We start from the raw sequence: 14727 nt of genomic DNA on the forward strand, positions 1-14727 counted from the left end.
GCCCGGGCTGAGGGTCTTAAAAGGGCGCAGAGCCCTGGGGTGCCCAGTCCCAGGAGAGCCGCTCTCTGAGGAGGACGCAGCTCCCTGGCTCTGTCTGCGCCAGACGCCGACAGCGACAGCGGCCGACAGCGACAGAGAGTGACAGCAGCGAGGAGAAAGCCAACTCCACCTCCCGGTCCCACAGCACCTTGCCCATCTGGCAGGAAGCACCAGCGAGCCGTGGTCAGGGGCAGTGGGCAGCTCAGTCCTGCCACTGTCACAGACTGAGGAGGAGGAGAGGCCCTTCGCTGAGATGGACTGTGAACTTCCCCGGAGGGAAGATGTGGAAGCGACCCGCCAGAGAGAAGTTCCAGGACACCAAGAAGTGTCCTGGCGGGGAGCCTGGAGCAGCCAAGAGCTGTGCCAAGGCCGGGTACGTGTGGGAGTTTGGGAAGTTTCCCAGTACAGAGGTGGGACACACCAAGATCTCTATGAACGGGAAGAAACCATCAGAGCTCTGGAGCTGTCCCAGTGGGAGGAGGACAGTGAGATGTACCAAGAGGGGTGGGAGAGGGAAGAACGTGTGACAACCCAAGATATTTCCCAGTGGGAAATAGATGTGAGTGGGCGGCAGGAGATGGGATGGGGAGAAGACGAGAGGTGCCACGAGCTGTCCCTGCAGAGAGATCTGAGTGTACCAGAGGATTCCCAACAGGATGATGCCCAAGAGCATTCCCAGAGGGAAGGCGAGAGGTACCAAGACCTCTCAGCATGGGGACAAGGTGTGCACTCCCACATGTCCCAGTGGGAAGACAGGAGAGAGCTGGAATTGTCCCAGGTGAGAGACAGCAGTGTCAGGGAGCTGTGCCAAGGACCAGACGCTGCAGCCCAAGAGCTGCCCCGGTGGGACGATGTGAGTGAGCGAAAGCTGTCCCAAAGGGAGGAAGATGTGAGCAGGCAGGAGCTGTCCCAATGGGGACACAACATCAGCTCTGAGATCTGGGACAGACCCTTGTGCCCAGTGAGGGACGAGGAGCCTCAGCCTTGTCCCCCAGAGGGGCCCAGCTCTGCCAGCCCCGTGGGCACAGAGGCAGCAGCAGAGGCAGCGCCTGTCCTAACCAGCCTCTCTCCTGCCCCACAGAGTCCCACGGAGCAGAACATCTACTGGGACATCCTGAGCCAGGTGCTGCAGGAGGTCCAGGCACTGAAGCAGCAGCTGACTGACCTTCAAGAGGTGTTGGCTGGGAACAAATCCCTAGTCAGAGCCAAAAATGAAGAGAGCTCAGTGCTTTCCCCACAGAGCACCCCCAGCCCCTTGCCTGCCCAGCTGAGTTCCCAAGCCCCCAGGGAGCAGCAGCAGGAGGGGGCAGCATCAGCATCTGTGCGGGCAGAGCAGGAGAACGAGAACGGGACCTTGTCTGGGGAGGACACAGACTGGGATGATGACATCGATCCAGAGCTTTACCAGTGGGAAAATAAGGAACAGGCGGAGGTGTCCCACGGGGAAATGAACAACTCCCAAGAAGTGTCCCAGGGGCAAGAGTGCCCTGAGCAGGAGCTGTCCCAGGAAGAGCTTTCTGACTGGGAAGTGAGCACAGAGGAAGATCTGCCCCAGGGAGAGGTCACAAGTGAGCGTAAATGCTGCGCCTGTGAAGGATACGTATCTGATGATGACCTGTCCTTCACGGATGTCACCAGCTGCTCAGACCTCTCAGACTGGGGAGAATGCACTGAGAAGGGGATCAGTGGAGGAGAAGGAGGAGTAGAAGAAAGCAGTTGTGAAGATGAAGAAGAGTGGGATGAGCTGAGCCTCCTGGAGCTGCCCCCAGAAGACAGCACAGACCAAAAACAGAAAGTTTGTGTGTCAGAGGGGCTGGCAGTGCCCGTCCCTCGGGAGGCCGGGGCTGAGTGCCCGGCACAGGAGCCGTGCAGCCGAGGGCCGGCGCCTGCCCCGCACAGCCCCCCCAGCCCCCGGCCTGCCCGGCTGGGAGCCCCGGCCCTCCGCGGGCAGCCGGCTGCCCCCAGGAAACGTCCCTCCCGCTTCAGGCGGGCGCTGCGGGCGCTGCGGGGGCTGCTCTGCTGTTCCTGCCTCAGGCCACGCTCTGAGGAGTAAAACAGACACGGAGAAAGGTGAAGGACAGGAAGACAAAGAAGGCGAAGACAGTGAAGAAGATGAAGACAAATAGGATGAAGAATATGAAGAAGACAACAAAGAGGAAGAAGACAAGGATGAAGACTAAAAAGACAAGACAGAGAACATTTATTTAAGAATAGATAGAAGAAGTATAGTAATAAGTATTTAGAAATACTTAGAAGAAGACTACTAGGAATAGGAATAAGAATTTCAAAATACATAGAAGAAGAAGAAGAAGAATAGGAATAAGAATTTTAAAATATGTAGAAGAAGAAGAAATAGAAGAATAGGAATAGGAATAAGAATATAAAAGTACGTAGAAGTAGCAAAGAAGAAGAAGAATAGTAAGAAAGAGTAGGAAGAAGAAGAACCATAAGAAGAATAAGAATAGAAAATTGAAGGAATAAGTAAAATTAGCAAATAATTTATTTTTATTACATATTGTATATTTCTATTTCAGTCTATGAAATAAAAAACATTAATCTACAGTATGTTGTAATTACAATATATTTTATTGTCCCCATGCTGTTCCCGTTATTGAAGAATCTGTGTTTTTTTCCCAATAAAGTCTGTAGGGCACCAGAGCAGAGTGCCCGGATCCCATGTCCTGTCTCCCCGAGGTGCCGATGGATTGTCCCAGCCCGAGCCCCGGAGCGCCCCGCGAGCAGCGCGGGCTCAGCCCCGGCGGCAGCGGGAGAGTTCCCGGCCGGGCCGGCGGGGCAGGGCTGTCGCTGCTCTCTGCAGGCAAACGGGAGGCGCAGGCTGAGCCCGGCTGGCAGAGAGCTGTGCCGGGCAGCCCTTTGCAGCAGGGCTGTGCAGCCGGCACAGCCAAGGCAGCAGAGCCCCGCTCTGCCGCTGCCCGTGGCCGGGGAGCCGGGCCGGGGCTGTTCCTGCAGCCCTGCCTGCCTCCAGCAGCCCCGGGCCGGCCGGGAGGGGTTCCCCCGCTGCAGCCCCAGCTGAGGCAGCAGCAGCAGCTCTGTGCTGCTCCTGGCACATCCCTGCGGCAGCAGCTGCACGGGGCTGGGCAGCCGCAGAGCCCAAAGCAGCGCAGCAGCAGCGCAGCAGCAGCGCAGCTCTGGGGCTCTGCTGCTGCTGCTGCTGCTGGGCAGCCCCACAGGGCTCAGGTCACAGGAAGGGTGGCTGCAAAAAAATTTTAAGTCCCCTAACTTCAGGGTGAACATGGCACAAAGTAGGAAAAAAGGAGCAGGAACGATGGAGTGCCCGAAAAGGAAATTACTTCTAATGACAAATAAAAATAGGGACAATGCCCGGGAACCCAGGGCAGCACGGGGACAAGCTCCAAAGACCAGAAAGAAGGGAGAGGTAACAATATATAGTCTTGGGGGTGGAACGTTCTTAATACATGGAAAACAAGTAACCAGTAGGGGAGTAGAACTTGGATATTTAATAATAACTCCAAAGGCTTTTGGGAGGAGATCTCAGGCTTGCCCTGAGTTACATGAATGTTTCCCAGGGCTTGATGCTGAAGTTTGATGTGAGGGGGGTGAAATCTGGCTGACTTTGTGTTCCAGTCAGGCTGCTTTCTCCAGGGTCAGTGCTGAGCAGCTGTCACAGGAGTGTGGTGTTGGGGTTTCCATTTTTGGGAGTGCTCCAGGGAAGGGTGTTTCTCCAGGATTAATTTTACTTTTTTTCTGGGATACCTTTCAGAGAACTGCAGAATCCCTGATGGTAGAAAAAGTTTCCCAGCACATCAAGTCCAAACAGTGCCCAATGCCCATGTTGTCACCCAAATAACATGGGTGACAGAGCACTGAGTGCTATGTCCAGGTCTTCCTTGGCCACCTCCAGGGATGGAGACTCCACCACTATCTTAGGCAGCTTCTTCCAATGCTTAACCAACCTTTCCATGAAGAAATTCCTACTGATATCCAAGCTGACCATCCCTTGGCCCAGGTTGAGGCTGCTGTCACTTGTTGCCAAGGAAAACAGGCAGTCTACACCTGGCTGCACCCTCCTGTCAGGGAGCTGTGGAGGGCAGTGAGGTCTCCCCTGGGCCTTCCCTCCCTTTTTTTTGAGCACAACCAGCTTTCTCACTGAGTGAAGATCCCTTTGGGGCAGCAACTGCCATTTTTGTGCAGTTGTTCCAGTGTCCCAAAGGTAAGAAATCATGCTCACAAAACTGAGGAATCTTTGCTGCTCTCAGCACCTCTTCAAGAGTAGCTATTTCTGTGGATTTGCTGATGACCCCAGAGCTAAGATCCCATTGTTCTCAGCAGCACTCTTGGAGCAGTTGGGAGTGCTGTCAAAGAAGGGGAGGGATCTCTGGATTTGCTTGGAGCAAAACGTGTTTTCTGGATTAACACAGCGGTGGCATGAAACAGTTTAACTTCATGCTTGCATTACCCACATTAACCCTACCATTTATTTGTCTGTTTCTGCTGATATTTCTTATCAAACAGACTCTTGGGATTCTGTCCAGAGAACAAGAGACGTTTCCCCTCAGCTAAACCAAGCCACCATCATCGACCTGCACCCGTCCTCCACCTACAACATCCGCATGTACGCCAAGAACCGCATCGGCAAGAGCGAGGCCAGCAACGAGCTCACCATCACCACTGATGAAGCGGGTATGAACTGGCTTTGCAACCTCTAAATTCTGTGGGAATGATCTCTCTCTGATGTCAGGAATCATTGAATGAAATGCAGCTTCTGTAGCTGCAGCTGTATCAAAAGGAGTACTGAGTGATTCCCGTAGAACATCGTGACTTTTGCAACTTCATTGTACAGGGCTGTAATTAAAGCTGTTCAGTGGCATCTAGTGGTCAAAGAAGACATTGTGCTCCAAATTTTCCTTGTGATGTTGGGAATAAGACACCTATATCCACCGTGAGGCAATTCAATCAGCAACGTCCTGTTTTTAGTGGTGGTGCCTCCCCTGTGGGTATTGTGGCTTTCCTAACATGTTTAGATATTAATGTAGGTAACTTATTTAATTTTTTCCCTTTTGATAATGATGATCCACATGAATCAACTCTTCATTTTAATATTCCCTCACTCAACCCAACCTTTATTTGAATATTCTCTCACTCAACCCACTCACCATTTATTTTTCTGGCCTCTATTTAAGTCTCTTGGCTATCCCTTATTAGTGTCATTCCCTTGATCTTTGTTCTGTTGCATTACAGAATCACAGAATCATTTAAGTTGGAAAATACCTCCAAGGTCATCAAGTCTGACCTTTATTTTTACCTTTAAACTTTTATTCTCCTGCATCAGCACCAGGTATACTCTGTTGGTGGCTGGAGCCACTCTCATGTACATAGAATTTCTGTCTTCCTTTACCTTATGCTAAGTCAGCACAGCTTCCTTCTTTGGGGATTTAGAGATGACAACATGGTGACAGTGTCTTGGCAGTGAAAATTCCCTTTCAGTTTCAAGATTCATGTTGATCTTGGATTTGAACACCCAGAGACTGGTTTTTAGTTCATATCCTATGAACGCAACTGTGAAATTTCCATTTAATTTCTCTGGGAATTTTCTACAATGAAAACACAGTCCTTGTCAGGGCATGGTTTTGGTTCTGAGGCACTTTCTGAGTAGGAGCAAGACACAAGGGCTTACAGTGGAAAGCAGAGTAAATTGGAGACAACATAAGTTGCATTTCTTTTATCATTCCAGCAGAAGAAAAGTGTGCAATGAACAAATTTAACAATAAATAGTTTGTTTGAAAAATACTTATTTTTTTTATCAGAAATTTTCTCTTCCTTTGTGCAAAGAAAATGTGAAATCACTAGAGACAACACACTATCCATTCTTCCAGCCAGAGCTATCTATAACCCCAAAATGCCCATCCTTCCTTGTGCAAAATAGAGGGCTGGGTCTTGGATCAGCTCTCTCGTGGCTCTCTTATTCACCTATGCTTGGAATGTTTTTTACTTGCCAGGTTTTTCCTGGCTGGTAATTAAGTTGTCAGGATCAGCAGCTGCCCTTGGAATAAAAAAACAGCTTCCCCCTGAGCAGGGTGGAACCTTAACATCACATTTTATTCAGTTCTTTGTAACCAGGTTTCAGAATAAATGATCCTTTTGTCGCTGTCTTTTGAGGAGCTGTTTGTTGGTAAAAAAAGACCAGCAGTGTGGAGCTGTATTCAAAAGTCACTGATCTACCTAGGGAAGAACTGGAAGGGAGGAGGTCAGGCTTAGGCAGAATTTGTGATGTTTTTCTCTTGGGTTTTTATTCCAGGGGATGCACAAAGTATAGGAACATCCTTTTTTTTTTGATCACTGTTTACTTCTGGTCTCTGCTTTTACAGCAGGCAATGGGGAACAGCATGGGTGCAGGGGATGAGAGAGAAGCTAATGAGAAGGGAGCAAAATAAAGGTCCAAGAAATACAAGATAAAAACCAAGCAACTTGGAAAGGGGGCACGGATTCTGTATTATGTATCGCAAAGAAATATCTCTATTAAAAAGAGACCTGTAAAAGATCTCTGTGGCAAAAGGATAGGTAAGGATGGAATGATTTCAAAGTTTGCAAACCACATCTTTCTTTCCATACAATCCCAATTAGCTCATGTGTTGGAAAATAGATGCCAGTACACACTTACAATAATGCCTGTCAGAAAAAAAAGAAGCATTATGGCCGTGGCCTAATACTGAAATCAATAGAGGAAACAGGGATATCTGGGTTTTCTTTATGTCCTTGCCACAAACTCTGTATGACATTAAGTATGTAAAACAAATTACTTTTATTTAACATCTCCATGTGTTGTGCTGAGAGAACTTAACTCTTCAGATTTGTGGAAAAAAAAAAAGGGGGGGGGGGTCTTTTGAGGAAAATTCAGGATTTTTGTGGGCACATTTTAAACCCTATTTTTAGGATCAAATGCTTCACTCAAATTCCACTACATTATAACATACTCCAGAGAAGTGGCATTCATTTTTGTCAACAGGAGGACAGAATCAAGGTCAGGCTTCAGAAAATTCACAGAGATCTCATTTTTGCCAGTGGACTTTTTCCTCTTCTCCTTCCTTTGTATTAATGCAAGAAGAATGGAAATAAAGTTCTTTCAAGCTTTGGAAATTTCCCATATGAAGAACAGTCAGGAATAGCAGTTAATAACTTAAACATATTATAGGCTGTATTCTGTGTCTCTGCTTTCATCAAAGTTAAAGCAAAATGTTCTGGTTCCTTTCACCACAACTGTCATTTATTGCTGCTCCACCTCTAACAGCCCCATCTCAAACTTTTTATTGCTTTCTTTCCTTTGTCCTGCTATTAAACTTAATTTAATACCTTTCACTGAGGCCATATTCTGCATCTAGGGAATTCTCTGCAGAAGCTCGAGGTGGCTCCATCCCTCTCCTCAGACCTTTCCTTTGCAGTGATTTACCTCACTGAGCAAGCAACTTACTGCACATCTCTCTGTTCAATCCCAGCTGATCCTCAACTGCTTTGTAGCTGCCCAGCTGATGAGGAGGTTCCTTCTTTTTTCCTTCATGTTTAAAGCCTCCTGCACAGTTTTGGCACTGTGTTGATGGTCCATAAAAGTTTTCCCACGTACCTGTTTTTGTTTTTTCGTTTTTTGGTTTTTTTTTTTTTTTTTTTTTTTGGTCTGGTTTCCAGGCTGGAACTCTTACTGAGGAGGGGGAGAATGTAAAGTGTGCAGGATTTTGTGTAAAATATCTGATATTGGACTGAATGTGCTCAGTTTCCATTGAACAAAGGGGATCCCACTGGAAAATCTGCAACAAGTTGAAAGCAGGATTAGGAACTCCTGGCTCACTTGCTTTAAACAGGTTCTGCTGCTTTTCTATGTGGATTAGGAGCTTCTGGCTCGCCTGCTTTAAATGAATTCTGCTGCTTTTCCATCAACCCCAGGGTTGTGACTGCTTGCTTCCTCTTGCCTATCTCAATATGCAGCAAAAGCACTGTGAGAGTATCTCTAGCCAAGAAAATCATAATTATTCATTTTTTTCTATGAATTTCATTTACCAGCTTGGTATGTTTTGGCACATGTTGCATTTTGCCATTGGCCAGAGAGGACACCTGAATGCAGAAGATTCCTGGCCATGCTTTTGTTTGGTGAAGTTTTTCATCTGGCACTGACTCCAACCCTTGTGACGCTGGGGTGTAACGGTGGTGACATTTTTTTGTGAAATGCTGAATTCCTTGGGCTGTAAAGGTCACTTTTGATGTATTTTCCTTCTCTTTCCAGCCCCTGATGGTCCACCTCAGGATGTACAGCTTGAGCCTATATCTTCCCAGAGCATCAGAGTCACCTGGAAGGTAAATACTCACACATCCACAGAAAAGATAGGCTCTGTCAGTATGTGGATGCTTTCAGGGGAGTATTATAACAACTGTGCCTTTGTTATTTAGGAGAAACATTGCAAATGCCTTTGCCAACAAATCTTAAAATATTTACCACTGAAGGGAACATCTTGAAAAGAAAGCTTTCCATTGGAGAGTAAAAGTAGCAGCTGCTTGCATTTCTTTCTTCTTTCTGATTTCAGAGATAAGGCCACATGTTTAGGAAATGAGCACTCAAAAAATTTCACTGGGGTTCTGGGCAAAACTTCCCCAGAAACCATTGGAACCAATGGGATCTTCTTCCCATTGCGGTGGACTTTGGGACAGATTTTTGCTGCACAGAGAGCGAGTCTCAGTATAGTCCATGAGAATTGATGAAGAGTAATTAATATAAAAATATCATCAGCTGGTATCATTTAAAAATCTGCCACATCATGTGACTCAATTTTTCTAGGTTTTTCTCAGTATTTTGACAATAACAGAAAGTTTTAAATGATTTGGCATGATATCAGAGGTACTTAAACCATGTTTTAAATGGTCTTTTGATATATACTGCTTGTATATTGTGTTGATAATTCCATGTATTTAAAATTCTAAAATATGTAATGTTAAGAGCTAAAGTAGCATAATAATAATAATGATTAATTTCTATATGAATGTTAATTACCTATGCAAATGTAGGTGATGTGGCTTTTGTCCTATTATATGTATTATTCAGAAAGTTAGGAGCAGTGAGGTTCTGCTTCTTAACCAAATAACTATGGGTGATTGGTTATTTATTGCATAATAATGAAAATATTGTAAGTTTAAGCCAGTTCCTTAAAAGGCAGGTTCAGAACCTCTTCTGCACAGGTCACAAAAAATGCAATGCTGATTCTTGGGTCTTGTCCACATCTTAAATTTATAGCAGTGTTGCTTTTCACCAAAAGTTTCCAAAACCAAAATCTGTGTGGTCACAGATCTACCTGGAGTGAAACACAACAATGAGAAGACATGAATTTAAATACAGCATGCAATCAGTAGAGCAAAGGAAGTAGTTTTTGAAGCCAGACAAGGTTGTACAGTGATTCTCAACAACTGAAATAAATTCTTAAAGGGATTTTTTTCTTTTTTAAACCACTTAAGAACTGTGACTATCTGATGAAGTCAACTATAATCTTCAAGCTTCTACAGCTGAATTTGTTTTTATGGATGTGTGGGTAGGCAGATTGAAAGGCTTTTTGTTTGCTTTTTCAAAAGTTCACTTTGGGGGATGTTTTTAAAAGCACCAAGAGAAGATGGGCACCACTGTCTCATTGCTGGAATTTATAGCTGCTGTTTATGAAGTTCTGCCATTAAATTTTACAGCTGCAGATGTGAACAGGCAGCTACAGGACAAACAGAATTCCCACACCTACATTTCAATAACAGCCTAAAATATAGTTCAATTTGTACTTCAAGGATACTTCAAGTACAACTGAGTGTGTTCTGGGCTCTGGGTGTTGTCTGATATTGAAGGATATCAAATGAGGTGCTGGGGTTGTGTTCTCAAGCTCATGTTTGAAATTTGATTTGAGAATTCTTCTCAAGAATAGTCCAATATCTAATAAAACAAGATACTCACAGAAATGAGTTATATATTGAATACATACTTCATTAGCTTTGTCTTATGAGCTGAGGGGAGAGATAGATTTTCACAATATGGAATGAGCTTATGGTGAAATTACTGGGCATGGTTAGAGCTTGAGTAGTCCTACCTTTACTGAAAGAGTTATTTCCTAAATGACAATTTGTAAGTTGATTTTCCCTATTAAGAAGTCCCAAACCAGAAGCGAGCCACTTACTTACCTTGATATATTGCAGTTTTCTCCAGGTCAGAGCAGTTTTGGTTCATTACTCAAAAAGGAGCTTTAAGATGGTCCCACAGACATAATCCAGTTTGGTTCCATGCTGAATCCTAACTTTTGTGTAGGTCCCTACAGTGCTGTGCAGAAGGCACTCCTTGAGTGCCTAATAAAATGCAGTTAAGAATAAAGAAATAACCCATGAAATCAATCTATGTTGTCATGGAAGCCAAAAAACAAGAAAACAACCTGACCTTGGTAGTTTTGATTTTGGAGGCATGTGGAGCTGTAGCCATGACAGGCGATGATGACATTGAACAAACAGGACTGTGGTGAAAACCACAGTTATATTTTCAAGCTGGCAAATTTTATTAAAATAGAGTGTCAATAACAGCAAAAGGAGCAGGGGATACCACATTGATTATCTTTCATCTTGTATTAAATCCCATTTCTGCAGCTTGCTTGAGCTGTAAATCTTCATTTAAAGTTTTATCTTAGCCCAGCCCACTCTTAGAAAATCCCAGTTAAGCAAAATTGTGTTGGTCTGTGATTTGTTTAATCAAATATCTGTGTGTCCACATAAGACATTGGGTTTCAGACTGAGCTAGTAAATAAAACTCACTTTTTGGTTGATTAAACTGTTGCAGAGATAATGGGAATTAAACATGAATACTCATTCAGAAAAGAGTATGAAAATATTAATTTTTTTAATGTAGTACTTTACATTAGGTAAATGAGCCCATTAAATTCAGACATGGGGAATATTCCATTTCCTCTTTATTCCTATTTACACACACACAAAATTATAGAATGTCATAATTTACGATAGTCATTGATACCCTGTTTTAAAATACCGAATTCTTTGAGAAAGAGCATGGACTGAAACTTACTTTTTCATAATGTTCTATAGCTACTGATAAGGGTCACAATATTTTTCCCCAAGAACACTTGTTTCACTCAATTTTCTACCAAAAATGAGTCTATACACCAGAAGGAGTATTTATCAAATGAGTCATGTGTGCAAAAAGTCAACTCAAGATGAAGTTTTCAGAACATTTAAATTGTTGTGAAGCAGAACATTTCAATGTTTTTGTCCTGAAGCGACTTGAAGTTCGTTTTATATTGTATAATGTTTCAAAGGGGGGGGGGGGGGAGGGGGGGGCGGAGGAAAGTAAAAAGTTAATATTTAAAGAAAATAATCCCTTGATTTAAAACAATTCTGAAGAAGTTCATTACAATTTCAAAGTTTGTCATTTTATTCCAATTCAAAGTGAGAAAGTATAATTGTAGAATTTCCAGTGAAGAGGCTGCTGTGGCTGCTCTGTTCAAAGTGTTTGTCGGGAGGTCAATTTGTTGTCAGTCAGGATGAGCAGAGGGATGGAGCAGCTCTGCTGGCAGGAAAGGCTGGCACAGCTGGGATTGTTCACCTGCACAGGAGAAGCTTTGGGCTGAGCTCAGGGTGGCCTGGCAGGGCCTGGAGGAGCCCCAGGAAAGCTGGAGAGAGACAATTTCCAGGCATGGAGGGACAGCACACAGGGAATGGCTTCACACTGAGACTGAGAGTGGGACAGAGAGTAGATGTAAGGAAGAGTAGAGTAGATATAAGAAAGAAACCTGCCTATCTAGAGTACATATAAAGAAGAAATCCTTCCCTGGGAGGGTGGGCAGGCCCTGGCACAGGTGCCCAGAGCAACTGGGGCTGCCCCTGGATCCCTGGCAGTGCCCAAGGCCAGGTTGGACACTGGGGCTGGAGCAGCCTGGGACAGTGGGAGGTGTCCCTGCCATGGCAGGGGTGGCACTGGATGATCTAGGTCCCTTCTAACCCAAACCATTCAGTGATTCTATGAATATATCTCAACTCAAACAACAACAAAAATCTGACCTTAGCTTCCATCCTCAGATTAAAGGTACCTCCTTCTGCAAACATTCAAAGAACACAAAGTCATTGAATTGTCCAGAAGAGGTAACACACTTACAAAGGGCTGTGATAATAAAATGACTTGTGTGTTTCTAAAGCAGCTGGGGAGTTTTTGACCAAAATCCCAGAGAAATAGTCAAACAGGACACAATTATCCTCTTAGATTCCCAAAACACAATCCCTATCCCTGCTGTGTGACTTACAAGGATCTCAAGATCTGAATCTAATTCGATCAGCTACATCTGATCACACTAATACAGTGGGAATTGGAATTATATCCTCACTACAAGTTCTGTGTCTGTTTTTCAGGCAAGAGGGAGAAAAAGAAACATCTCAAGAGATTGTTCAATCAATCAGTGGTACACATTTTAAATTTGTGAGGGGAATGGCTTTTGCAGAGCAATGGTTTTGATGGTAGTGGATGAAAGGCAAATCTCACCCTGGTTTTATTACCCCCAGTTGACTATAAACTCCCCAAAAAAGGCATGTCCTGTGGCAGAAATGAATATTTTTCTTTATAATCTATTCTTCAGGAGATTTAATGGGATGTAGAAGCAGCAGAAGTTGCTGCCTCTGCCAGTCCAACCCATTGCTGATAAACTGCATCACAAAGACATTTTTTATGGGCCAGAGGGACAGATGAGCTTGTGGGTATCTGTTGGGAGGATTGGAAAGAGATTTTTGCCCCTGGATTACAAACTGTACCTTAAAATGCATATAAAAATATATATAGTTAAATATATATACTTAATAATTAAGAGAGATATATTAATTACGCCCCATACAGATAGATCAGGCAGGAACATCATTATATATGGAAATTGGTCCAATAGTATTTAAATATCATTTTTGTAGGTATTGCTGTCAATGACAGGCATTTTCCCTGAGCAGAAAAATCTCTGCTTTGCACTAAATCAGAGTTTATATGGCAGAGCACACAAATGATTTCCACTAGTCAGGAGCAGGGAATCTTGCACTGTGACTGAGAAATGTGGCACATAATTTTGGCTAACTATTTTGTGCTGTCTATATCCCTGAATGCCAGATTTATTGCAGCTATTCAGTATGCAAATCCCTGCTTTCCAAATCATTGTTGCCTTCAGCACTCATTATCTAATCATCTTTCTACACTACACACCAAATGAACAGAAGCATATTTCAAAGCACAGCATAAAATTTTCCTAATGCACAGGACTGAATAAACTCCTGTGACTGCCTTGCACAGATCAATAAATTCCTTCATAAAGGTTCAGTGAATGGTGGGGGTTGCTGGCAAAAACAATTAGTAATGAATGGTGGTCTGGAATGCAAACATACCCTTATCAACTCAGCTTGGATTGATTCACCTGGAAAGAGAAAAAAAAAATGAAAAATTCACACTCAAAAGTGTCTCTGTATTGGATTTTTCTGTGCATGAACCATTTAAAGGTCTTTCAGCACAGATTTGAAAAAGACACACCTGAAATTCATATGGTTGAAAAAAGTTGTTGAGTCATGTGCAGGAAGTATTTTTGAATTGTTGCTTAGGAATATTTGAAAAAGACACACCTGAAATTTATATGGTTGAAAAAAGTTATTGAGTCATGTGAAGGAAGTATTTTTAAATTGTTGCTTAGGAATATTTGAAAAAGACACACCTGAAATTTATATGGTTGAAAAAAGTTATTGGGTCATGTGCAGGAAGTATTTTTGAATTGTTGCCTAGGAATATTTGAAAAAGACACCTGAAATTTATATGATAGAAAAAACTTGTTGGTTCATGTGCAGAGTTTATGAATTGTTGCCTAAAAATAGACTTGCTCTGAGTAGGAAAAAAAAAAAAAGTTAAACTTTTTTGGTTTTTTTTTCAATAATTCTAGGGGAAACAGCTTGACTTTGGATGTGTGCACTTCATGTGTAACTTTCCATTTTCTGTTCAGGCTCCAAAGAAGCACTTGCAGAATGGAATTATCCGTGGCTACCAGATAGGTTATCGGGAGTACAGCGCCGGGGGAAATTTCCAGTTCAACATCATCAGCATCGACACCACGGGGGACAGTGAGGTTTATACACTGAATAACCTGAAAAAATTCACCCAGTATGGCATGGTGGTACAGGCCTGTAACCGGGCTGGGATTGGACCTTCTTCTCAGGAAATCATCACCACCACTCTTGAGGACGGTGGGTCCTTGGCAAACAACTCTCATGGGACATGCTGTTAATGTTATTATTATTTTATTTCTTTTTATCTTGTTGTTTCTGTGGTTTGATTAGTGGTGATGAAAGTAGGGATGATAAAAGGCCAGTCTTTTGGTAGAAAGGTGTAAGAGAACAGCCTGCTCAATGAGCTTGTCTGATTTTCATTGCAAGAGTGAATTTATTTTACCAGGTAAATAAAAATAACTCTACTAATGTGATATATCCTGCTATGAATGATGTTGACTGAGACCAAAAGTTTCATTAAGAAGCCAAATGCTCTGGTGTTCACATATTTGCAACTGTTGTGATCTCATCATTGCTCCAGAGTGATCTCATCATTGTTTTGAGAAGTGAAATTCTGAAAGGTGAAGCAATACTGTGTTTTTTGTTGGATTACTGCTGTTTTCAAATGAATCTACTGTG

General features: G+C 43.6%; 1 protein-coding gene across 1 annotated transcript in view; it reads left to right on the plus strand.

Moving 5' to 3' along the window:
* DSCAM (DS cell adhesion molecule) overlaps positions 1-14727 on the plus strand; it is a 446056-nt gene that overhangs the window by 343696 nt on the left and 87633 nt on the right. Inside the window, exons 15-17 of the mRNA XM_021527473.4 lie at positions 4534-4701; positions 8291-8361; positions 14046-14286. Of these exons, the coding sequence (XP_021383148.3) occupies positions 4534-4701; positions 8291-8361; positions 14046-14286 (480 nt within the window). The remainder of the gene's footprint in view (positions 1-4533; positions 4702-8290; positions 8362-14045; positions 14287-14727) is intronic.

This window comes from Lonchura striata, chromosome 1, assembly GCF_050655825.1.
Source record: "Lonchura striata isolate lonStrDom1 chromosome 1, ASM5065582v1, whole genome shotgun sequence".
NCBI classification, from domain to species: Eukaryota; Metazoa; Chordata; class Aves; order Passeriformes; family Estrildidae; genus Lonchura; species Lonchura striata.